This window comes from Lissotriton helveticus, chromosome 9 (genome assembly GCF_964261635.1).
Source record: "Lissotriton helveticus chromosome 9, aLisHel1.1, whole genome shotgun sequence".
Classification (NCBI taxonomy): domain Eukaryota; kingdom Metazoa; phylum Chordata; class Amphibia; order Caudata; family Salamandridae; genus Lissotriton; species Lissotriton helveticus.
The window spans coordinates 916,767,772-916,794,825 of record NC_136070.1 but is presented as its reverse complement, the minus strand read 5'-3'; the positions used below and the strand labels follow the sequence as shown (position 1 = coordinate 916,794,825).

General features: G+C 44.5%; 1 protein-coding gene across 1 annotated transcript in view; it reads left to right on the top strand.

Annotated features, from left to right (window-relative positions):
• Nucleotides 1-27,054, top strand: part of RYR1 (ryanodine receptor 1) — a 1,073,089-nt gene that overhangs the window by 460,318 nt on the left and 585,717 nt on the right. The window contains exons 38-39 of the mRNA XM_078661091.1: nucleotides 21,304-21,415; nucleotides 22,138-22,281. Of these exons, the coding sequence (XP_078517217.1) occupies nucleotides 21,304-21,415; nucleotides 22,138-22,281 (256 nt within the window). The remainder of the gene's footprint in view (nucleotides 1-21,303; nucleotides 21,416-22,137; nucleotides 22,282-27,054) is intronic.

The following is a 27,054-nucleotide window of genomic DNA, read 5'->3' as shown; positions in this document are numbered from 1 at the left end:
TTCATGTATATTTACAAATTAATGCACTGATGACAAATGGGATTGTCTCTTTTAAGTCCTTTCCGGTTTTTATATTATGAATTTTGTATGATTCATGTTTTAAGCAATTTTTAACTTGATGTATATGTGATACAAAATAATTTTTTATTAAGTAGAACCTATAAGTGTTTCGATATCCTGTTTATTTCTGCTCCCGTTGCTTCTGCTTTGATGTATGTGAGTGGATGTGGAGTGTTTGTTAATATATGTACCCAAAGGGGTACATAGATTGGGGCACTGGAGGAACTTTCCCATGAGCCAAGCACCATAGACAAGGTCCTCTCTTTTCTAGCCTAATGATCAACAGGTGAAGTCCAGGCCTGCCTTTCGTGCAGCCCCCCTTTGCAAGATCCAGAGATCAGCAGGACAGTCCTTCTTTGGTCCTCTTTCCAGTCCAGATGTAATCTGAGGTCTGGATGCCCGGGATGCCATATGTATGCCCAGAAAGGGCCCTTGGGCACTGTGCTGTCCTCTCCCAAGATGGCAGGACCGCTCCTGGTTTTTGGAACTTGGTAGCCAATATAAAGGTGTGGTTACCTGAAGGCTACATGGCCACGGAAAAAATGGTTTAGCAAATGGCTTCCCCTCTCTGTCCCCGACGCTGCCCCGGACCATGCAAGTAAGAGCAGTGGGGTCCAGTGGGGGGGATTTCGACAGACAATGACGAGGGAAAATTAAATAAAGAATTAATTTTCCCCTATCATGGTCCGTCTAAATCCCTCCCCCCACCTCCCCATCGCTTTTACCTGCACGGGCCGCGGCTGCCCCAACGCCAATCTGTCAATCTCATCAAAAGAGCAGCCTCTCTTGTACGTTCACCATTTGCCCTTTAAGGCAACTACCACTTTGAAGCTCACCTTTTGGTTGTGCCTTCCTGCCAGTGAGCGGTGGCACCTCTTGCAGCGGCGGGCCTCTATTGTTCATACTTCTGGGAGTAGTTCACACCTCTCCCTACGACGGGCAGAAGGTTGTCTTGTGCCCAGCATCTGCCAGCTATTACAGGAAGACTTGGGCAACAGAGTGGCAACTTTCTAAAACTTACATTTCTTAAAAGCTACATTAAATTTGACTTGGGCATCAAGTCGAGTTTAATGCAACAATCATTTTGATACCTTGAAGTAACAACTTTAGTAGTCCTGTTCAGAAATTAGCACAGCTGAGTTGTCAGCGTGTAACCCTGTACTTGCCATAGGGGCTGTAAACATTTCCATAGTAAAGACTGCAATTTGAGGTTTTTACTGTTAGGACATATAATAATTCACGTCCTACTCTTTAATATATTGTATTCCGACTTAGGACATGATAGGCTTGTTGTAGGGGTGACTTACTTTTGTTAATGAGGGAGGTTTGGGCTTTGCTATCAACTTAATTGGCAAAGTCTAGTCAGCAGTTTATGCCTGCTCTGCCAGTCTTCACTGGTGGGCTGAGAGACATATTTTTACATTGTCCCATCCAGGGTGGCCCAATAGGTGCTGCAGCCTTGTTGAGACACTTTAATTTACAGGCCTTGGGTACTATTGGTACAATATACTAGGGACTTATAAGTAAGTAAAGGTATGTAAATTGGGTGTCGGCAAATCAGACATATACTTTGTTGGGTCAGAAAACTGTCACAGAGGTCTGGTTAGCAGACCTTAATGCACTCTCAGAGTCGAAAAACCAGCAGTATCGGTCCAAAACTTTGGGGGTGATCATGCAAAGAGAGGTATTTCTTTACATCGTTGTACCTGTCATGCCCACAGGTACCATTCCAGATCTTGCTGTGGCTTGCCTTTGAAAAATAGGCTTTGAAGTAGGCACCTTCTTAGGGCCACAAGAGGAATTCTTCCACTTCTTGATGTTGCTCCTGCTCAACCTGACCTCGCCATAGTCCTTGAAACTTGTATTTGTAAGTAATTCCTATTTGTAAAGCGTGAACATATTTCCCTTAAGGGTTTCAAGGCGCTGGGGGCCGTCGGGAAGATTAAGTGAGCTATCGCCCAGAGGCTCATGATGCTGAACTGAGCTTCAGCCGGTGCCAGGGACTGAACCGTGAGCCCTGCGCTCCAGAGTCAGCCACTCTTGCCGCTACGCCACACCTCTTGATGGAGATTCAACCACAGCTGGATCAGGCTTTAGCTTCTGCTACGGACCTGGAGCCCCCTGCACCTTTGCTGGAGGTTCTGGCACCTGGCCCTAACCCCGCTCAGATTATGGCTTTCACCTAGGCTTTGCTAGCCATCTTTGACTCTGTTCCAGCTCTTTCTGGTGAGCCTTCTAGCCCTAAAGAGCCTTCAGGGCCTTCAACTATGATTTCACCTGCTGCTCCATCCCTAGTTTTGGTCAGCTCTGCTGCGCCTTCTTCTGATGCCTTTTGGCACTGGCAGCTCTGCCTTAGTGGTTGACTCACCTCTGACTTCGATTGCATTAGAGAAAGCCGTGAGTTTTCTGAAGATAAGACTCAGCTATTGGTTGTGGAGGAATTTCCCTACAGACCCTCGCCTTAATAGATGTACTTTAGTTGTTGTGAGGAGTTCTTTGGCCACAATTCTGACTACATCCCAATGCCAAATTTAGTCTAACATGATGATGAGAGCAGTGAGGTGGGCTGTCTTATTCGCCTCATTGGCATTGATGCAGCTGACTATTTGGTCCTGCTGAAGGCTAGTGGCCTGGATACATCTTCTGTAGTGGATCTGGAGTGACCTTCTAATTGAGAAAATTGGATCTTTTACATATGTTTAGCACAAGGCTGCGAATATCTGAATTTGGCCTCACAAGCGGAGAACAAAGCCAGCCTTCTCATAGTAATTCTGCTACGTACTTACTTAACACCAGAGGCTTGCTTCCTTTCAGTGAAGCATTGATGGATCCCAATTTCGAGCTCATGGAGTAACCCAGCTTCTGCTCCTGTAGTGAATTGCATAGTTGCCCATTGCCATCCTCTGGTGCCAAGTGCCATAAAATTCTTGACAGCTTACTCTTCCATGGAGAGGTTTGTAGTGCAGGCTTCTTTCTCCTCTAAACACATCCTTCAAATAGGAAGAGGTAGCAGGTTGAAGCTATGGTAAAGAAGGTCTTCTCTTTAGGGAGCCGTGCCCTTCGATTCACTAATTCAATGTGTCTTCTGGCCTAATACTCCCATGCTCTGTGAGAGGTGGCGGAATTGATAATTCCAAATCTTCCAACCACCTTTGTGACCATTTTGCAGAAGTGTAGATGATCGTCAGGATGCGGGTAAAAAAACACTGTGCTCTGCTGGAAACTGTGGATTCAGTGGCATGGTTCTTGGGTTCCTCAGTTGTTATCCATCATCATGTCTGGATGCGCTCCACAGGTTTCTCAGGTAATGTTCAGGCAAGTCTTAAAGACATGCTATTGATGGAGGTCGCTTTTTTGATGATAATGGCTGATGCAGCCCTCGAACACTTGAAACAAAGTCCGGCCATGTCCCAGTCCTTGGGACTGGCTTCCCCTGTGCACCATTTTAACTAGATATTTCTATGGCCTTTCTTTTCAGAGATGCCATTTGCAGCTGCCCTCATGCAGTCACTCAATGAGTTTGGAATATGGCAGCTCCAAAGGTTGTTGAGGGCAGCAGAAACAATCCTCTTCCTTCTCTTTTTACCCGGCTTCTCCAGGCAAACTCCTTTAATTTGTCTTTAAGATTGAATGAACGGCCAATAGGGTGCTGAAAGTAGCCCTTCCCTTTCAGAAATACCTCTTTTTATTCCCCTTGCTCCCCTGCCACCTCTTTGCCACCTCTGCAATGATGTTTGCATTCTGCAGCAAGAGGTTTTCACTCTGTTGAACTAGGGGACTATAGAAATGTTCTTTATGGAGAAGGACATCTGGCAGGGGGGTTTCTTCCATTTTCTTGTTACCAGGAACCATGTAGCACTAAGCTCCATACTGGATTTTTATATCCTGAACTCCTGCCCTCGCAAGTAGAAAGTGAAGATGCCTTCCCTTGTGCAGGTCCTTTTGGCTGTGGAGCTATAAGACTAGATGGTGTCCATTGACTTACAGGACATGCATTTGCATATACCGGTCCTACAGTCACATTGACGGTACCTGTGTTTTGTAGTGGGCTCACCCTCTATCCATTTGTATTGCCCACACTTGGACTAACATTAGCCTCTTATGTCTTTACGAAATTCATGTTGAAAAGACAGAGAGGGACCCCTTAAAGCTATCAAGGAAAATTAGGTACTTATAACCGAAACAGAAAAAATTCCCTTGACCCAACCGTTTGAATATCCCTATACAGTAGTTGACAATACAATAAAATATTAAGTACTATGTTCAGTATATATAAAAAAAAAACATTTTATTAAAAATGTTTAACATATTATTCCAGAAAGACATACAGTACATATCAACCAGGGGGAAATTGATCAGCAACAATTTACAATTATGACCAGCATAATAGAGACAAACACATATATAAGACACAGCACCTTGTCATTTACAAACACACATCACATGGGACTAAAAAACACAGCTAGTAAAACATTGATCCAATCAATATTAACATGTCTATGTTTGTCCTTGGATTATGCCTTCAGAAGCAGATGCGTTTCAATGGGTTCAAGTTAATTATACCATTTTTATCAAGACACAATGATTGTGTCTCTCTCTTATATCAATCCTATTTTCTCTCCCCTTGATTTGTGGGACTTGGTTTTTTTTAAGAGTTCTTCAATTTCTCTTCCTATACTATACATGACCGTTCCTTGATTAATGATGAATTCAAGGCGTCCTCATGGCTCTAATTTTATGCACTAAAGGAAAATCTCTTTAGAATAGCACATACTATTGAAAACGACACTCGTACCATTGGTGAAATACCACAGAATTGGAGCTGCACGTGATAGAAGAGGAATACAAGCCTCGTTGTGCTGCGGTATTCAAAATTACTCCCAAAAATTAAATACGGGGCCATCACCAAAACGGAAATAAGACCCGTGAGGGGCGCAGTATTTTAAACCAAAGGAACGTTGAACCCACAAACTTCTAAAGTGATTTTGCTCTCTCACAGTGGAATCAGCAAGTTCTGTATGTGAAGCTCTAGAGGCTCAACCTTCATTCCTGGAGATTGAGTGGGGCAACCTGAGTTCCTTTCATCTGCTTTCACAGGTGGTGAATGTCAACACTGTCAGCAAGGTGCCTCTCAATTAAGACTGTTTACTCTGCTTCTATATAATGCTTTTTTTCTTGGTTGAGGAGGAACTTGACCCCCAGGGTGTGTATGTCTAGTTTGTTGTGCTCCATAAAATCCTTGACCATGACAAGCTTTGCTGTGGGTACGATTAAGGGTTATTTGTCAGTCCTTTAGTCTTTTATTTGTTTTCCAGATCTGGTGCCATTTTTGAAGGCTCATAGGGTTATGTGTTTTTTGAGGGGGTTGACCCATTTGTTACCCCTTCGCCATTTGTCATGCCAGAGTGGTGCTCAATATTCTGATCGGTTCACATTACAAGTCAATGCACTGTTGCCCTTTAGGGTTGTGAGTTCTGAAGACTATTTTCTGATCAACTTTGACATGATTCAGCATATTAGAGAGCTGCAGGCCTTGTCTGCTCATGCTTTTTCAGGTCCTTTTATTCCAGATAAGCCCATCTTGCAGACTGAAACACCTTTGTATAGTGGTAAGTCCATGTAACATAGCCAATCCATACCTTGCCAATGTTCTACACACCTCATCATCCCACCAAGAACGTAGAGAGATTGCACGGCCTGGATAGGTGCAGGGCTCTTAGTTCCTTCATTAACAGAGCCCATTTTTTGGGGTGATGATTAACTTTTCCTCGCTATGCTTACTCCAAGATGAGCAAGATGATTAAGAAGTGGACAATTTCCAGGTGGATCATTGAATGCATCAAAATATGTTTCACCCTTACCAAGATGGAGCTCCTCCCAGAATTGTTAGGGCCCTTCAAACAGGGCGAAGGTGTTTTTCTTCTGCGATGTTTTTGTCACCTTCCAAGCTGAGATGTGGACTTCATCCACACTTTCATCAGGCATTACTGTCTCGATTCTGAAGTCTCCCTGGTTTGATCATGACCTTGCAGATAGTAATTGGGTATTGATTCAAGAGGTGAGAAATCTGCAGCTAGAAGTATCCATCAGAAGAACAAGTTATTTGCTTTTGGTAAAATTGTTCCTGCTCTGTAGTCTATCTACAGATTCCTCAAACAAACATCTCTCTTCCCCGTTTCTAAAGTTCCAGGCCAGTTTTTGCGCTCTGCATTTTCTGTGAGTCTGGTTAGTCTCATCTTCTCATCTTCACTCTCCACAACATTATGTCATGGGTGAATCTTGGCATAAAATTGGAGCTGTGGTGGCATCTGTAGGTGCAGAACTGTTTTACCTTTTCCCGATTCATTCCATGAGGAGAGCCAAAAGGTGAAGACTTTGCAGGAGTATAAAATATCCAACAGAAAGATTGTTACTGAAGGTAAGTTACTTGGTCTTTATTAAATTATGGACTGCTTCTTAACACTGAAGCTTCTCTGAAACCATTCATTCATTGGTTAGCCTAAATGTAATAAAATGTTTAGCTTGTACATCAGCCATACAGGACATTATGTGTCTGTAATTGTTCAATATCTTTGAGAGACCAAACTTACTGAGGGATTGTTTAGCCTGTACACATATTTTTTTTTATTAAACCTTTTTATTGGGGTTTAAACATTTAAAGAGCAATACAGTTTGTCACTGTGTATGATTACATATACATGGAATCGGAAATTGAAGCACATATGCTGTATCACAGTTGCAAAGAGAAACTTTGTGGATTGACATCATACTGGAGATGGACAGTGTTACATAGAAACTGGGTCTACCCTCTGCGTGAGTCTGTCCTCTTGTAGTAATACCCTCTAGGGGAATAAATAAAGGAAGAGGGTCGTTAGGGGAGAATAACTATAATTGGGAGAGGATGGTCAGCTATGGCCTTGGGGCACAATGGGGAGGGTTGAAAGATAGATGTGGTGTGGGCGGGCAGTTGGGTGCGTTTCACATGTGTTCTTGTTCATGGGTTGCGGGCATAGGTGAGATATGGTCTTGATAGTTTCCAGGTTGGACTGGCTGTGGTGACTGCTCGCGCATGCTGTGTCGGGGGCTCTGATAGAGGGGGGCGTGTTCTGTTTTGCAACTGCGAGAGTGGGGGTGGAATATGGTACTTTGGACATTCGCAGTAATGTAGAGGGGGACTGGGTGTTTGATTGTGTGCCGGAGCACGGCCCACTCAGGGAAGATGCATCATTTGCACATTCCTCCTAACTCTTCGTGCCTGAGCACATCCTCCTCAGCCTCTCCCGACTTATTGACTCCTCCTGCCCAGGCTTCCAGAGGGGGCCCTGTGGGTGCTAGCCAATGCATGGCAATTCCTCGTTTCGTCAACAGGAGGGTCAGGACTTCAGTGTTTTCGACATCGGAATGCACCTAGTGCTCAGGCTTCCCATGTAGTAATATCGGTGAGCCCTGTGACCTCCTGTACTGCGTTGTGGATGGTATCCTGGCCGAGCCACAGCGTGGGGCAGTTCCAGAACATGTGTAGGAATGTTCCGCTAGAAGCTTGGCTGCGGGGGCAGGAGAACTATGATTCTGGATAGTGGCACTAAAGTCGCTCGCGATGCAGGATGAAGAATTGTATGTTTTTAAACCGTGATTTTTGGGGGCACTTACTTTGGGAACTCTAAGGCATGCTCCCATTCCTTGTTGTGCAGTAGACTCCTGATCTCTTCCTCCCACTTGTGCCGCAGTTGAGTGAGCGATATGGCAGTTAGTTCCAGTATGGCTTAGTATATCCAAGTGATTAAGTACCGCCTGGGGCCCATGTGTAGTATTGGAGAACTGGGTGTGTCACTGGTTCACTCTCGGACATGTTCCACATCTGGCGGCAATCTGAAAGCAGTTGCCGGTAGAGAAGGAACTGTCCTCCGGGGAGTCCGGTCTCCTACACTAGTCGATGAAATATGAAAAGCTGGTCTGTCCAAGTCTGTAAGGCCTGTGTGGTGTAATACGTTCTACCCCAGGGTAGGCCCGCCAGTGGTAGCAGGGGATTAACAGGGTTTGTCGAGATAGGCAGTGGATCCGTGTCATATAGGACCGTGCCACCATCACCTGTATTGGGTAAGTCGAGATAGGTCAAGTTCCCGGGAGGAGCAGATCTTGGACCGCTTATATCGGTAGGGGTCCCATGTGTGTGCTGGCTTCTCCCCGATAGCGCCCTGCTGTCCAGCACAATAGCCACTGGAGCTGAGATGTCAGAAAGTATGCTTCGAATATTGGGGCTCCCAGTTTACCCTGGTCTATTGGTGATTGTAATTTAGTCAAGGCAACCCGTCGGTGACTGCTACACCAGATGAGGGTGCAGAGCAACGTGTCTAGTTCCTGAAAGAATGGGTGGGGGTAGTCACCAGCAGGTTTGCAAAATGATAGAGAAGGCGTGGAACTAGGACTATCTTTGCTAGAGTGATTTTCCTTAAGGGGGCTAATGGGAGGCTTTCCAGAACCTAACTGAGGCTCAGATGCCCGCCATTACCCCATGGTGATTGCCGTCATACAGATCTTGTGGGGTGTAATAAAGTTGTACACCCAAGTAGCAGGGAACCTGAGCACTCCAGGGAAGATTGATGCCCCAATGCATACCTCTTGAGGGGTGCAGGTTGGGGCTAAGTGGGTATATAGAGGATTTTGCACAGTTGACTCTCAGACCGGCTGCTGTAGCGAAGTCTGCTAGTGTGGTCAAGATGGGTTTTAGATTCATTGTGATATCGTGCACGTAGAGTAGTAGGTTGTCTGCGTACAAGGATACACTTTGGGTGACGCCCACTATTGGGATACCCCATTCCTCACCCTTCTCCTGAAGATGAACCACCAGTGGTTCCTTCGCCAGGGCAAAGAGTAAGGGGCATAGCGAATAGCCTTGACGTGTACCCTTAGTCACCAGGAGGGGCGGTGAGATGTGGCGGCCCAGTTGAACTCTGGATGTGAGATTTGTGTATAGTAGTCTTGTGTAGGTTTGGAGTGTGGGGTCCCCCCATGCGTTGGAGTACTGCAAAGAGATATGGTCAGGACAAGGTATCAAAGACCATCTCCACGTCCAGGACCAGGCAAGTGGCCCGGGGAAAGCAGCCCTGTACCTGATCCTGGATGTGGAATAATTTGCGGATTTTCTGAGAAGAACACCTACCTGGGACAAACTCCTGTTATACCATTGTTGGGAGTACTTGGGCGTAGCGGTCTGCCAGTATCTTACCTAGAATCCTATTGTCCGCCAACAACAGTGCAATCGGTCTGTCGGAGGTCAGCTGTTTCAGATCTCGATCCGGTTTTAAAAATTACACGAAAAGTGACCCCGGGAGTTCCCTGCCTTATAGGGCCACCCAATACATGTCCGCTAGCCGGGCTGGTAGGAGAGTGGAGAAGGTACGATAGTATTCTAATGGTAGGCCATCCAGACCTGGGGCTTTGTTTCGGGCCAGGGCTTGGATCGCCTGTGTCACATCTGTTGATGTGATCACCATATCTAGTGATTCGGGGCAGAGGGATTGTGGCAAGGAATTGGTCTGCTATTACTGTGCCAGCCTGTCAGGGTCCCTGTATACTTCAGTGTAATAGTAAAAAAAGTCCCGGTTGATGTCTGCGTGGGAGCAAACTGTCGGCCCAGTGGGAGTGATTATTTCTGTTATGGGGCATGTGTTAGTGTCTTGCCGAATAAGCCAGGCCAACAGTGCTCCTGCTCTATCTCCCTCACGATGTACCCTAGCGTCATGAGCCCTGAAGTTATATCGTCTCAGGTCCGCTAATACTTCTGCATATGCAGTTTTGGCATCTGCTATCTGAGTGAATAATGCGCCATCGGCGTCTGCTGCATGAGTCAGGGTTGCATTCCGTCACTAGTATTCGTCGCTCTAGTGTAGTGCGGATCCCTGATATCTGCAGAATGCATGCCCCTCTTATGAAGACTTTCAAGGCCTAAAAAGGGAAACAAAGTAGAATGCCCTGTCTGATACAAGAGGCCCAGTAAGGGTCCTTCCAATAAATTCACAGAAATGAGCTCACTAAGACCAGAAGCAAATCAAGACTTCCGATACCAAATCATAATAAAACAAGATTTATTTTTTTATTTTTTATTTCATTTCTTTTGTATGATCATAGTTTGTTACAAAACAGGGATAACATAAATAGCAAAATGCATTCCTAGCAATACATAGCGGTTCTCTCATCCAAACAATCTCCCATCCATCCCTTCATACATTCAATAAGACTCAACTATCTCCATACACTCTTCGTTCATCCACTACCTCAATAGACTTCAGACAGACTCACACATCCTTTAGTCATTCCGTGTATATCAAACTACAGTTGCCAGATGGTAAACGATGAATTCGGTCCTGACGGCGTCTCACAGAAACACATAGGAGACTAGATGACAAAATAGCAAAACAGACTTAAGGCGCCAACGCGCGTTTCGGTGCTCGGCCATTTCTAGGGCCACACCTTCATCAGGGCACACTGGAGAAGGGAAAAGGAGGGCGAACAACCGCAGATAATCTGTAATAGATAAAATTTCTTTAGCCAAATATCCAATCAATTCATTATTATTCACATAGTGTGTCACATTTTATAGATTCGACATCATAATCATGTCATGCCTCTGGTAAACTTCAGTGAGCTTAAAACTACACAGAATTTATTATTGATATAAATATATCATAGACAGACCCATAATCTCACCACATAATAAAACGAAACAACTTAATCACAGTACCATCCTCACATATAGAAAAACACATACTACAATAATACACAGGTTCATTTTCCAGACCAGACCCAGCAGCCTTCCAAACGTTCAAGAAAGTGGTTACGGATTCTATAGTTTTAAAATAAATAGCCCTATAGGGGTGGTCAAAGTTTCATCAACTCCTTGAGAAATCAGAGCCCTGATTTCAACCCATACCTACCAGATACGACGAACACTGTCGAAAGAATAGATTCAAGGCACAATCCGGAAATCAGGATCTATCACACAAATAGTGTCAGGATTGCACACCGGGGCTCGCCAACTTAGAAAAAGGAGGTTTTGGAAAAAGGAATCAGACTACCTTATCCTCTGGCGAAACGTCGCAGGCAATTCATAGGTACCCGGAAGGGTCTCACAGGATCGCGTTTTCCCATGGGCAATGTTCATTTAAGCCCTTTTTGGCAGCATTTAAAAGGAAAATCCAAAAGACTTCCCTTTTCCTTCTCAAAGAAGTGGGGTCCTTTCCAGGTATAGATCGTATTTTCTCAAGGATCGACCATTTCAAGTCACATTCATTATGTTTTCTGTTCAACCAGTGTTGAACTAGTGGAGCCCCACTTTTCAAGTTTTGAATGTTAGACTTGTGTTCACTCATTCTAAGACGACATTCACGGCCGGTTTCACCAACATATGGGAGGCCGCAAGGGCACAGAATAACATACAACATTAGATGAGCGACAGTTGCTCATTTCGCTCAATTTGATAGTGCGATTGTCGATCGTCAAGAGACTTCCCACTATAGTGTTAGGACAAGCTTGGCCTGTTCCACATCGGTGGTTGCCCACAACGGGTGGCATACCAAGAATACCAGTTTGCTGCATAGACTTAGGTGTGGACAATCTCCCACATACCAAATGGTTTCGCAATTCTTGTTTCTCCGAAACGCAAAGAGAGGTTTAGGAATGACAGTTTCACTCTCTCCGATGTTAAGAAGATACCAAAGGGAGTTGATTGTTTGTCTCATCTTGTGGTTAATCATAGAGTGTTTAGTGATGCACACCAGTCTCTCCTGCGTGACAGCATTTCGGTCCTGGAACATGGACTCTCTGTTAAAATATCTGGCACGCTTAAAGGAGTCTCGGATAAGTTGGTGAGGGTAACCGGATCGGCTAACTTTATCTTCAAGATATCCGCCTGATGGAGAAATTCCTTCATTTCAGAACAATTCCTTCGCAAGCGAAGGAATTGGCTGAATGGGATACCATCCCTCTGGCAGGGGGGATGGTAACTCCCATATTGAAGGAGCGTGTTCTTAGCCGTCTATTTTGTATATAGGGATACAATCAGTTCCCTGTTAGCATGCTTAACCCACACATCCAAGAATTCGACTTGGGTGCTGCTAGAGTTAGCCGTAAATCTGAGATTGGGGTCCGCCGCATTAACCCATAGGACGAATTAATTAACAGATTCCTGGTCTCCCTCCCTGATGAAAAAAATATCAATGAAACGAGACCAAGCTCGGATATTCTCAAAAAAAGGTGACATTTCATTGTGGATATTTGTTCTTCAAACTTCCCCATATATAAGCATGCAACACTGGGGGCACAAGACGCCCCCATGCTGACGCCTTTAATTTGATGGAAAAATTCTCTGTTGAATTCAAAATAGTTTTCCCGTAACACTATCTTTAGACAATCCACAATAAAGGGGGCATTAGAAAGCCCACTCTGAGTGAACAGGACCTGGATCGCTCCGTCTTGCGGGATGTTGGTATATAGCGATTCCAGGTCCATGGTGACCAATAGTTCTTTCTCACAATTAAAAGGCCTCTTTTCCACCTTTGATATGAAGTCTCCGGCATCTTTCACAAAGGACTGTAACCTACTCAGCAAAGGTTTTAAAAAATGGCCAGCATATTTGTAGAGAGGTTCAGTGGCTGCGCCAATGGTAGATACGATAGGTCTCATGGGAAGGTCAACAACATCTTTATGGGTTTTGGGTAAACCATAGATGATTGGCATGCGGGTATGCGTGGGTGTGAGATATTCTGCTTCCTTAGTGCAGATATATCCATTCTCAACTGCATCTGTTACTACGGCTAGGATCCGTTGTTTGAGGGACTCTTCAGGACACCTGCTCACACGTTTGTAGTGTCTGGTAGATGACAACAAGGTAGTCATTTATTCAACATAGGTGGGGGTATTGAACACAACAATGCCCCCGCCTTAGTCACAGGGTTTGATCGTTAAGTTCCTATCCTCGCGTAAATTTTTAAGCGCCAAATTTTCTCCCACAAGGAGATTATAGTTGGGCTTGGGGACAAAATTGATGATCCTATCAATCTTTTTGTATACAGCCTTCTCAAAAATTCCTACCTCTGGTCCTAGAGTATCAAGGCTTGGAGTGAAATTAGAGGGAGGTTTCAGACCTGATAGATTGTCAGAACCTTCCAGTGAAGGTCTGGAGAGGAAGAATTTTTTGAGGCGTATCTTCCTAAAAAAGGAGTGAAGATCTTTAGTGAATTCAAAACGATCCAAACCAATAGAAGGTACAAATGAAAGATCCCTGGACAGTAAAGTAATAGCATCCCTCGTGATGGACGTATCCGACAGGTTAAAAACAGGGATAGTGCTCAAGTTCTCCAATATTGAGTTTGCCTTGTTTGGATATATCTCTGTGGACGTCCCTGGGCCTGATGGAATGCTCTCACTTGTGGTGTCCGGTTTCTGGGTCGGTAGTTCCCCCTGCGATTCCCTAAAAAATGGTCTTGTCCCTCGGGTCTCTCAAAGGAGTCTTGGCGGGACTGGTAACTAGTGTTGTAGTTGGGATCATAGTTGGATGCTCCTTCCTCATCTGAATCAGTGGTGTCTGAAAAAGTCGTCACTCTGCGATTGCCCCAACGCATGGGGCCCTGGTTTTGATGACCACCCTCAGTAGTTGAATAAAACTGAGGTGTCAGATAGGGGTATGAACGTTCTTGAGAAAAAAGCCTAATATCCTTCCTGAATTTCTCCGTTTTTCTTTTGAGAAGGTATTCAGAGAAGGAATCTAATTCCAGACAAATTTCTTCCAATTTCTTTTTTCCTAGTTCCACAGAATTGTCTTTTTTCAATTTTTCTTCTAGCTCCTCTATCTCTTTGGACAGGATGGACAAGACCCCTCTAGCCGTTTCGATGACTAACATCATGTAGTCTCTTGAACATCTATTAGAGATGAGGGCCCACCTCTCCAAAAATTGCCTAATTTCCACAAAGAGGCCAGGAATGTTTCTGACCCTTGGGCCAATTGGGATAGTTCCAGCTTTTAAGTAGTCTCACATACATTTTGCATGAGGTTCTGTTCTAACTGATTTCTTTTTTAGATTTAAGATGTTTATTCCATTCACCCTCAATACCTTTAGATAGGGTAAATTGTTTCTCACTTCAATCAGATGCACCAATTGTACGTGCAAAATCCTCGATGGAGAAACCTAATGTTTTAATGCTCTCCATAACAAGTCAGAAAGGTGCAAGCGTATCAAGGGAGAAGGATCTTCTCTAGGTCAACAAAAACTTTCACTCAGGCTGCTGGCTGTTCACATCTGCAAAAATTAACACACGTGAAAACATACAAAAAACAAATACCAATAGTCAACACATGTACAACTAGGGGTTCCAACAAACACCAAAAGCACCCCACAGCACAGGGCTGGGAAATACAACCAATAAATAGCAAAGGGACCCCCTGAAAGAGCAAATATAGGGCAGACTGGCAGGGGAATCAAGTACTAAAAAGGGAAACAAAGTAGAATGCCCTGTCTGATACAAGAGGCCCAGTAAGGGTCCTTCCAATAAATTCACAGAAATGAGATCACTAAGACCAGAAGCAAATCAAGACTTCCGATACCAAATCATTATAAAACAAGATTCATTTTTTTTAAAATTTCATTTCTTTTGTATGAATATAGTTTGTTACAAAACAGTGATAACATAACTAGCAAAATGCATTCCTAGCAATACATAGCGGTTATCTCATCCAAACAATCTCCCATCCATCCTTTCATACATTCAATAAGACTCAACTACCTCCATACACTCTTCGTTCATCCACTACCTCAATAGAGTTCAGACAGACTCACACATCCTTCAGTCAATCCGTGTATATCAAACTACAGTTGCCAGATGGTAAACGATGAATTCTGTCCTGACGGCGTCTCACAGAAACACATAGGAGACTAGATGTCAAAATAGCAGGACAAACTTAAGGCGCCAACACGACTTTCGGTGCTCGACCAATTCTCACACCTTCATCAGGGCACACTGGAGAAGGGAAAAGGGGGGCGAACAACCGCAGATAATCTGTAATAGATAACGTTTCTTTAGAGAGTTATCCAATCAATTCATTATTATTATTCACATAGTTTGTCACATTTTATAGATTCGACATCATAATCATGTCATGCCTCTGGTAAACATCAGTGAGCTTAAAACTACAGAATTTCTTATTGATATAAATATATCATAGACAGAACCCATTATCTCACCACATAATAAAACGAAACAACTTAATCACAGTACCATCCTCACATATCGAAAAACACATTCTACAATAATACACAGGTTCATTTTCCAGACCAGACCCAGCAGCCTTCCAAAAGTTCAAGAAAGTGTTTACGGATTCTATAGTTGTTTTAAAATAAATAGCCCTATAGGGGTGGTCAAAGTTTCATCAACTCCTTGAGAAATCAGAGCCCTGATATCAACCCATACCTACCAGATACGACGAACACTGTCGAAAACATAGATTCAAAGCACAATCCGGAAATCAGGATCTATCACACAAATAGCGTCAGGATTGCACACCAGGGCCCGCCAACTCAGGCGAACCACCTGGGATAAGGACAGAAGTAAGACAGTTCTTCAGAGTACATTCAGGGTTCGATCTAAGAAAAGATTCCATCGTGATGCCCTCCAGGAAAGTTCTGCATTTCAAGAAATACTCACCGTCGACCGCGAATGACTAGATCTAAAGGGGGTGTTTTATGATAAAAACAAAAGGGCCAAAATGGTTGAAAACAACGTACGATGGTCAAAAAACGATATAATCCCATCCAAGCAGGGAGTTAGTTTAAATGGATTCAATTTCTGTGAGTAAAATAAGCACAGAGAAAGGAAACCATAAGTCCTGTTCAGAAAAACAACATCAACGGACATATCCAACATAGCAATAAATGCCCCCACATGTGGGTTAGTCAAATTCAATGCAATCGTTTTTTCGCCACACATTTATACAAGAATGAATGATAGGTGGTGTCTATCTCAAGCTCCCAACTTTGGGGATTAAAATAACGACACCACGGGCAACAACATAGTTGAAGAGCAGTTAGTTAAACTTAAAGTGACCTCGACAAAAGATAGTAGGTAAAGACAGATCCAAAATTACCTGAAACGTTACAGAAAAGCTCGCTCATTCAGGCAGGATAAAAACGGCAATTTCCCATGGGCTGAAAGCATAATAAGAGAAAACCGGGATGATAAAGGTGCATTTGCACGTGCTAACATTCAACACCTGTTTCCAAACACTGCCAAAATGCACACGGCAAAGATCTTCTCAGATAGTCAAAGGTGCGGCTAGAGTTGCGGGAGACAATCGATCAGCCACCCAAACCTCGGGCCCCCGTAGTACTCAGAAGGGACTGCTGATGCAAGCCAAGGAAAAATAGATAAAATATGTTCAATGGTGCATCCCTACTGGTACTGGCACTGGCCAACAAACTGTGAGAACTGTGTGTGAAGCGAGAAACATTGAACCACATCGACCATGATGCATGAGGTAATTCAGCTGTGACGTGTCAGCAGGGTGCTCCAAATCCCTTTGACCCTTTTTAACAATGACCAGTAAAGTACAGAGGTGGATGCAGAATCAAACGAGGCACCACGCCCCTGACAGAGCGTTAGCTAGTTACACTAGTATGCTTCACTCAAGACAGGGAGAGGAAAAGAAGGTTTGCCTCACGCACTTTCCCTTCTCTACACGTAATCCTACCCGAGCGGTAGGAGATGGAAAAAGTCAAGGCTCTACAACTAAAATACAAACATACACAACGGGTTTCCTTTAATTACTCATACCTTAAAGATAGCAGCTCTTTCAATAAACGTATCCAGGTCTCTTCGGCGTGCAAAATAATGTCGAATGGAAATGGCCAAACGAAGATGACTGACCGGATCAAGTAGTTTTTAAAGGTCCCGCATCAGCCAGTAGACCAATCAGAGACCGATAGGGCGTAACCGAATCAAGAGAGACAGGGAATTCAAGATCCGAAATGGATCCAAAAAGTTTATACAATTTATTGCACGTGCCCCAGGGTCAACGTGCAAGGAATAGAAAGATTTAACTTGCCGGGACCTCGCACACACTCACGTGTTAAAAATACATCAAAGAATTGGGCCATACTCAACGGTAATGGCTGCTAAACAATCGAGATTACTGGTTATCGTCCCCCAGGGGAAGTGGAACAAAACCCTTGCCAGGCTCGACAATTTCAGCTAGGGGCCTGAGGAGGGAGCAATTCATCCAATAACTGGACTCTCAATTTTTAGATAGAAAACCTCAAACGTAAGGCTGCTACCGAAGCCCGCTCAAGGACTAATCCATCAAAAATGGGAAAGAAACAAACATAATCGTTTCCAGTCGCAAAGGGGGGCATACAGCCCCAGGCATAGTTATATTTACCGGGTGACTCCCTCATTGTATCTAAAATACATACAAGTACTTTGTTCCAACCCAATAAAGGGGGGGGGGGGTTGCCAAATTCAAGCAAACCCAGGACTAACTCGATTTTAACATCAGATGGCCAAAAGAGGGGGGGGGGGGGGGGGGGGGAAAGGAGGTTTTGGAAAAAGGAATCAGACTACCTCATCCTCTGGCGAAACGTCGCAGGCAATTCATAGGTACCCGAAAGGGTCTCACAGGATCTCGTTTTCCCATGAGCAATGTTCATTTAAGCCCTTTTTGGCAGCATTTAAAAGGAAAATCCAAAAGACTTCCCTTTTCCTTCTCAAAGAGGTGGGGTCCTTTCCAGGTATAGATCGTATTTTCTCAAGGATCGACCATTTCAAGTCACATTCATTATGCTTTTTGTTTAACCAGTGTTGAACTAGTAGAGCCCCACTTTTCAAGTTTCGAATGTTAGACTTGTGTTCACTCATTCTAAGACAGCATTCACGGCTGGTTTCACCAACATATGGGAGGCCGCAAGCGCACAGAATAACATATACAACATTAGATGAGCAACAGTTGCTCATTTCGCTCAATTTGATAGTGCGATTGTCGATCGTCAAGAGACCTCCCACTATAGTGTTAGGACAAGCTTGGCATGTTCCACATCGGTGGTTGCCCACAATGGGTGGCATACCAGAATACCAGTTTGTTGCATAGACTTAGGTGCGGGCAATCTCCCACATACCAAATGGTTTCGCAAGTTCTTGTTTCTCCGAAACGCAAAGAGAGGTTTAGGAATTACGGTTTCACTCTCTCCGATGTTAAGAAGATACCAAAGGGAGTTGATTGTTTGTCTCACCTTGTGGTTAATCATAGAGTGTTTAGTGATGCACACCAGTCTCTCCTGCACGACAGCATTTCGGTCCTGGAACATGGACTCTCTGTTAAAATATCTGTCACGCTTAAAGGAGTCTCGGATAAGTCGGTGAGGGTATCCGCGATCGGCTAACTTTATCTTCAAGATATCCGCCTGATGGAGAAATTCCTTCATTTCAGAACAATTCCTTCACAAGCGAAAGAATTGGCTGAATGGGATACCATCCCTCTGGCAGATTTTCAAGGCGTCTCATTCTAGCATCCTTGGGGGTACTGTATTGGCGTTTTCAGTAAAGTATCTCTGGATGTTTTTGTTTTGCTTATGACGGAATACTTGACCTTCCAGGCAATTGCGCGGTAGTCGCCAAGAGGGGACCGGGGGCGGGCCGCCATTTAAGGGTAATAAGCTGTGCATCGTGGACGGAGAAGATCCATCCCAAATAAACTGCATGCTGGATTATGGTAATAACTACAGGCGAGCACAGGAAGGGATTTAGTTGTACCCGGAGATTGTGCAGGATGGAATAGCTTGTTCACTTTTTCCCGTGTCTGTGGGATCAGGTCTACTGGCTGGTGTCTACCCTGGGGTATGGCTTCCTACTAGTGTATCACAAAGCGGGTACTGCTGGAGTTTGCCTTCTGTGTGCGGCAGTGAAGGTTTCCGCAGTTGGTGTTGTCTGTAGTTTTGTAAGTTTATAGGTCTATGGTTTTGTATAGTGTCTGATCTACCTCTGTGCCTTGGGTGTGGCGCCGACTTAGGGTTTGAGGGGAGGGCATACCTGCGCACCTCACAGCTTGGTGGCAGCACTGATGTCGGGCATTCGAGGGGGGCGGGGGACAAAGTTGGAGGGACTCTGAGTCCGGGCCCCCCCTGGTTGCTTGGGTCTTACCCCCTTGCTGCTGCCCTGTGGAGCTAAGCTCGATTATGGTGCAGAGTAGTTGGCCTGCCCACGAGGTGCTCTACCTGCGCTCTTCACTTGGCCCTGATGAGTTGCGAGGCCTCGCCGGTGCCACCAGGAGGCTAATGAGGGACCCTGGTCAGGGGTGCAGGACTGCGCATCTGGTTCTGGGTGGGGGCAGGGCCGGACTGGGAACTGAAACCGACCATGGCAAACTGCTTGGCCAGCCCCCCTAGAGGGGAGGGGGATTGCAGCCGGTTTTGGACGATTTTGTTACAGGGGGCCGATATTGCCGCCCCCATAACAAAACTGGCCCCCCACCCTGGCAGCCCACTGGGGAAATGCCCGGTGCCCGCTACGGCCAGTCCATCCCTGGGTGGGGAAGGGGAAGTCCTATGCTGTTGCTCCACACTATTGCAAACTTCTATCTCCCTGTTGAGGAGCGGTGTCGCCGCGTAAGAGGTAAGAGATGGGGCGGTCGCCGCGAGTGAATGGACGCGCCGCCGCCGCTCTACGGATTGTCTCTCCCTGTTAGCACCGGTCCGTCAGTGGCGGCTGCCATGGATGTACACCTCTTTCAACCTGTGTCTCTGGCCGACCTGCCAAGTGGAGTGACGTAGTGTGAGTAATCACGACCCAGCCCTGATTGCTGGGCCTCTCCAGCCAGCTCAGGCCCCAGCTGCCTAGTCCTCTTCTCCTCACCTGCCCCTTGCGTGTGCAGCCTTCTGGGTTGGGGTCCTGTCGAGCCAGCTGAGACTTTGCGCTGAGTCGGTCCCCGGCCACCTGGGCGGCTCACCTGGTGTTCTGAGCTCTTGTCCACGAAGCAACTTCACCCAGTCTGGGCTGGCCTCTCCTAATTCGGTGCTCCGTCACTCAGCATGTTGTCGCTTGCAACCTCGTTCAACTCCAGGTGTTCTGGAGAGCCATATGACTTCAGCCCTGCCTTGTCTTCCAGCCACGTTGCTGTTCCTTCCTCTGGTCGGGGCGAGTGGGTTGAGCTGTGGCAGTTTGCCTTTACGTGTTGGTCTCGCCATTGCTGTTCAGACTGTATCATTGGTCCGAATCTCTTTCCCCGGTGCCAGTAGGTACTCACTGCAGGGCAAGGGGCGTGAGGCTGGTAGGCTGGGGTATCATCAACCGCCTCCTCTTCTCTGGGTTTCTCACCAGCCGCTGAGCACCGCCATGATGGTTAGGGCCGCTTGCTAGGAAAGCCTTGTGGCCCACTGTAGAATTCTCTCCAGAGCTCGGCATGGACAGATTGCAGTTCCGCCTATATTCTGTGTTAGGATGGCTCTGTTTAGTGGCCCCACCAGTGCGGATGGTGGACGATGACCCGGAGAGCTTCAGGCGAGCAAGTGCGCCATCTTGGCAGGCTCAGCTACTTCCCCCCATTGCAATCGACATTATAATGTATTTTAGTATCTTCATGATAATTGTACTCTTTAAAGATCCAGCCTAATGAATAGCCATTATGACCAATTAACATAGAGCATGATATCACCTTAGCTTATTAGTGAATATTTGGTGATTTGTCAAATACTGAAGGATCATAGAGCTGACACCTCCAGACTCTTGTTACACCTGTGGACCTAGCAGCGCTCTAGAGCTTCTCAAGCCCGGCAAACCAGCAAGGTTGGAGCCTTGGTGAAACAACATAATTAAAAAGACCACAAATATAAAGAAATCCATGCTACTGTTCTTATTCTATTTACACTAAGAAGCAAGCATTCACCCTTGAATATTTGCATCGCATGACTATGTTTTACTACTATACTAATTCTTGGTTGACCACATGCTAAAGGGACATAGAATAGTGTGCAAATAATGCAAATACTTAAACTTTTTTTCTTTTTATATCCACCACCATTTCATAGATGTATTGTTGACGACAAAGGCATGAAATGAACTTATGTACTAAAGAAAAGTTGGTCATATAGCTGGGACAGATCCATCATGAATTCTTTCTTTAACTCAAACTTGAGGACGTTGTGTGGAGATTTCATCATAATCGAGCTGTTGCTCACTCTCTACCTCACTCTCACACCCTCCTTTCAGATAAGCATCCTTGTGAACTTTAAGAACAACCCTGATGAAGAGGAGTGCCCTGTGCCTTACGATATCCGTGAGGAGATGCTCACATTTCACAACGACTTGCTGGCTCACTGTGGTAAGCATACTGTCATTCATCTAACTAGTAGACATGAATAAGGGTTCAGGTTTGCTGCCTGTGCCGCTATTGTTGTGCTTCAATATTTACATGCAGTACCTCCTTTTATTTCAGTACCAGAGGCTAACACAGCTCCTCTAATGCACTATTGCACCTCCTACATTTCCCATCATGGGAACCACATGAAGGTCTAGCAAATTCACCACAGCACGCGGGAGGCTCACAATATTTATTTTTATGTGCCAAAGTCTTGACCTGCACTATCTTTTGCTACTGCAGAATTGTGAGCTGCACACAAGTACATGTGCCTCTTAGTGAGTTCTGCAGCAGCCCCTACCATTTAAATGAGGGACCAATAACTACAGTTAAAAGCTGACTAGCAAACAGCCCTCTTATTCCAGTTTTGAGACAATCCTGACCTTCAGTCTGCTATTTTAGTTATGGCACTCACACACTCCTCTGCTAAGGCATTTCCACCATGGCTACAATATCTCCAATCATTTGTGTACCGTGGTCACACATAACAATATTACTCGATCCAACCATGGCCTCGAACAGCCCTTGGGAGCCCATCCCTGATATTATTCATCCTCCTCAAGCCGTAGGTGCCACAGTCCTATCTTATTGGAATAGGAATATTTGAAATTGGTTGTTTTCTCAAACTTTCCTTCTTGAATAACGTACGTTTCTCTTTGGTATTGAGATTCTTGCTTGTATTTCAGGCATTGAGAAGGAGGGTGAGGAGGAAGAGGAAGAGGTGGACACCTCACTTCGTGGACGACTCATGAATCTAGTGGAGAAGGTGAAGAATCTCAGGGGCAAAAAAATAGAAGAGGAACCAGAGCAAGAGGAAGAGCCCAAACCCAGTAAGTATGAGGTGGGCTGGGAGGGACAAAGTCCTGAAATCTGATTTAGCTGGTATCGAGCAGGCATGGCCATGGGCCTACTGTATATAATGCCCATGTGAGGGTTCCTGCATGATTCCACAGTGCAGGGGGTAGGAAAAGGTTGCTCTGTATATGTTTCACATCTGTTGTACATCTGAAAATAACACTCACTCTGTGCATTTGTATTGTATAGCCCTTACTACCACTATGTGGGAGACTGAAGCTTTTATGGATAGCAAGTTACACCCTGTAGGGAATATGGTTAGAAGTGTATTGCTTTTGAAACTATGTTGCAAGTGTTTTCTTGTTGTATGTCAATGCCATGGATATGTGTTTTGAGACGCAGAGCCTTGTGGCGCGATTGGTAAGGAAATGTAGGGAATAAACAGGCACATTATACTTGTAATAAGGATTAAAACAATCAGATACACAGATACAATAGGATGCAGTATCTCCTTTCATTTATGTACCAGAAGATAACACAGGTCCTCCAATGCATTATAGCACCTCCTACATTTCCCATCCTGGTAACCACATGAAGGTCTACAAATTCACCACAGCATATGGTGCTTTTCTTAGATCCTCAATACCTTTGCTCATTCTAGCTAACGCAAGGAGACCTCCTCTTGACTTTTTAGAATTTCCTCCCACACAACTTCCACTTTCATTTCAGGGTGAAAAAGAGATTTACCTTACTTCCACTGTTTCAGCTAGTACAGCAGCATCGCACAGAATTGTTAGTTCTAATTTTGTTCAATCTTTAGCCCAGCTCTTCTCTGGCCTGTGAGCTTTGCGGAAAACAATTTCTATATTTGTCTCCATAAGTTAACTATCCTTAACGTCTCCTCTCTCTGATTCCTACCCATTCTCCACCATTAACTCTGCTCTTACCTCTAGCAAAAGCATATTTGTCATAACACTCAATTCAGACTTGAGAAGACTGATTTTTGAAATCCAAAAATCCCTTTATTTTTGTTTCCTCCTGCTTGAAATTGTGTTTACTTCATTGGAAGACAATGGGGAGAATAAAGTCCCACTATTCTTTCTTCAAAAGCTCTTATCAACATTTCCTTCTTCCCAAATTTTGAAAGTATGAAAAGTCCTTTGAGCTGAAACAATAGTAACCAATAAACAACAAGTGTCACTTTCCATCCTAGACAACTCCTACTTCAGGTTCTCTGAATACCAGCGCTAGCCAGCAGAGTGTGTTGATTGATCTTGATTGATACTGCAGCTCAAGTCTGCTCTGAGAGATCAGAGGCTTTGCTTGCATTGTTCATCGAAGAACTCTAGCCTTGGGACCCATAGGCACATTTTAGGCAAAAAGTAAACTACCCCTTACAGCTTTACGGCAGGTCACAGTTAGTTGTTGCGTTTGGAAGCCATAATGTACCTAACCAAGCATTCACTATGTGTTATTCACATTTTAGGTTTCAGTGCATCATTTTGTGGGGTTGTATTTATCAACTGTACATTATATATAACTCTAGGTTCTTGTAAGATAGCATAGAGTAGTGTGCTCGCTGGTCTTCATTCTGAGTTGCCTGTTAACTCCATGGGGAGACCCCGGTGCCTGAATTACCGGTTCCAGCCGGTATCTCCTTGTGAGTTAAATGGGAGTATGAGTTGTTTCTCCTGAATGAGGAATAACATGCAGTTCCACATGTTTTTCCGCCTTATTGGAGAGAGATTGGGCCCAGATCTGTGAATGCGTATTTGTCAGATGCTTGGAACAGGTGATATTGCTACAGGAGCTTTTTCTCTTGTGGGTGGGCGTAAGATGGCTGGGGGCGATCAGCAGGAGAGACAATGTTCTTTTTCTTCAACAAAGGGGAGCTTCTTCTGCTCCCCAGTGCTGAAATATGCGGGCGGCCGAGGTGCGGGCACAGCAGTTGCCTGCAACTCCTGAAACTCTGCTGATGGTTCTGAGTCCAGTGTCTCTTGGCCTGTAATGATCATGTCTGGAATTTGAGGGGAAACAACCTTTACAAGGCAGTCATTACATCGCACTACCTTTACATAGCAATCATTACATCGCAACATCCTTTACATAGCATGTCATTACAACGGAGCCATTACATTGCATGTCACTACAACGCATGTCATTACAACGCATGTCACTACAACGCAGGCATTACATCGCAAGTCATTACAATGCATACCATTACAACGCATAGTACCCTTACACTATCTAACAGTTACCCTACTGTTGCACTCACTGGAGTTAGAATAGTAATTTTTACCCCTACACTATCCAACACTTACCCTACTGTTGCACTCACTGGAGTTAGAATAGTAATTTTTACCCCTACACTATCCAACACTTACCCCACTGTTGCACTCACTGGAGTTAGAATAGTGATTATTACCCCTATACTATCCAACACTTACTTTAAATGCGATGTAATGGTATGCATTGTAATGGTATGCGTTGTAAAGGTAAAATGCGATGTAATGGAATGCTTTGTAAAGCTAGTTTCTGAAAATGCGATGTTATGGCATGCAATGTAAAAGAATGCGTTGTAAAGGATGTTGCGATGTAAAAACTGCATTGTAAAGGCATGCATTGTAAATGTATGCGTTGTAACGTCATACATTCGTGGCTATCACCTCAGCTCGCAGAGCGAGTGAGATCCAGGCGTTGTGTTGTAAAGAGCCCCACCTTGTCTTTCATGTAAACAGAGTGGTTTTAAGAACAGATTCGAGTTTCTTACTTAAGGTAGTCTCGGATTTTCATATAAATGAGACTATCACACTCCCCACATTCTTTCCGAATCCTTCAAATCCTCCAGAAAGGTCCCTTCATTCTTTGGAGCTCAAGAGGGTTCTGAAGTTCTATTTAGACAAAACAAAGACCCTGAGAAAGTCAGATCATCTGTTTATGAATTATGGTTCCATGAACACAGGTTCTGCAGTTTCCAAAGGGTCTATCTCTAGGTGGATAGTGTCCCGTATATCGTTGGCCTATCAACTAGCTAACAGAGCCCTCCCGGGTATACCAAAGGACCATTCTACCAGTGGGAAAGAATCGACTACAGCTTTTCTTAGGAATGTACCTATTCCAGAGATTTGTAAAGCTGCTACATGGCGATCTGTGCACGGTTTCTCTCGCCATTATTGTTTATACTCTGACACACAGGCGGATGCCCAGTTTGGGCAAGCCTTGTTAAGAAATTTGTTTGGTCATCCTTGAAATGTTCAAGTGTGCTGTATTTATACTGTTGCTTGTCCGCAGGAAAGTGGGCATGGGCTTGCTATTTTATTCAGTGCTTATGACTAGTGATGAGTATCCCCGGGAAGAGAAGGATAAATTACTTACCTGTAATCCTAGTTCTCTTCCATGGGTATACTCATCAAAGTCATAAGTAACCCTCCCGCCTCCCCGAACGAGTATTGACAGTATAGTATTGTTTCTGCATTTTCTGCCATGATTCCTTTATCTTTGTACACCGTAAAATATAACTGACCTAACTGCCACCTGTGGTGCATGATGGGAGCAGGGAGCTCCAGGAGGTCTTAAAGGCACGGTGTCCTGGTTCTTGGAATACTTAAAGGCAGGGTGCCAGTTTTTTGATACTGTGATGTTTTCTCTTCTATGAAGCCTATAAGCTAATTGCCTGCTATTGCTTGCCTTTTTTTCTTTCTGAAAATAAATGGCTGTGTTGGAACACTATTACGGTGTATGTTTTCTGCTGCAGTGTTTAGATGAGAGAATATTTTCTGTTCCTAAAAAAAACATGTAATTTTGGCATATTAGCCTATTTGGGGTACATTAGGCTGCATATTTATGTATCTATACTCGTATATATGTATGTTTTGGAAGTATTCTGTACATGTTTCTCTAAACAAACACATATATATGTATTATTATATATGCTCCGGGGTCCCGCAGGTGGGCGAGGATTATCCAGTAGTTAGGACTTTGATGAGTATACCCCTGGAAGAGAACTAGGATTACAGGTAAGTAATTTATCCTTCTCCCGATTCAGCTCTGGGCACTTGATGGGTCCTCCCCTCAGATACAAAAACATAATTACTTAGTGAAAAAAATAAATTACATATATGAAAATTGTCCAAACTTAATGGTAAGAATTACATTTTCACTGCAAGAACCCGTCCCATGAATGCTCAGTAAATATAGCATCCTGCAACGCTCACCAACATGCTGAAAGCATTTCATATATTACAGTGTTCCCAGGTGTACGGCAGGTCCAGGGAACCTGGTCCCAGATCAAATGCCCAGTAGTTTGGGTTTTGAGTGGGTGGAGAAGATTCACTCGAGCAGTGCTTAATTTGTAAAAAAAAGAAAAAAGAAAAAAGTGCAGGTGCACAAACTTGTTCTTAGGAGTGAACTGCTGGCACAAAGGTACCCAATACCAAGGCTACTTAGCTTCATTGTCTTGGTCACCACACCACCCTACACTTCCTGTGCCTTTATCTCACTATCACAGGTTTTTTTTTTATCCCTACTTCCTCCCTTTGTCACTGTTTTCCGCTCTTTCTTTCTCCACTTTCTGCCTTTCTCCCTATTTCTGTGTCTCAAAGTCTGATAATGAAAAATAAGTCCTGGCCGCTAGAACAAGTGCTGCCAACCACCAGCACAAATTAAGCACTGCACTCGAGGCACTGGAACTTTTCAGCCTTTCTTGATAAGTTTTGCAGAGTGATATGAGTGTTTTCTCCTCCTAAATTTGCTTTTTCTACAGTAGTTCAAAGAAGGATCCCATTCAGTATATACAAAAGATCTTTGTT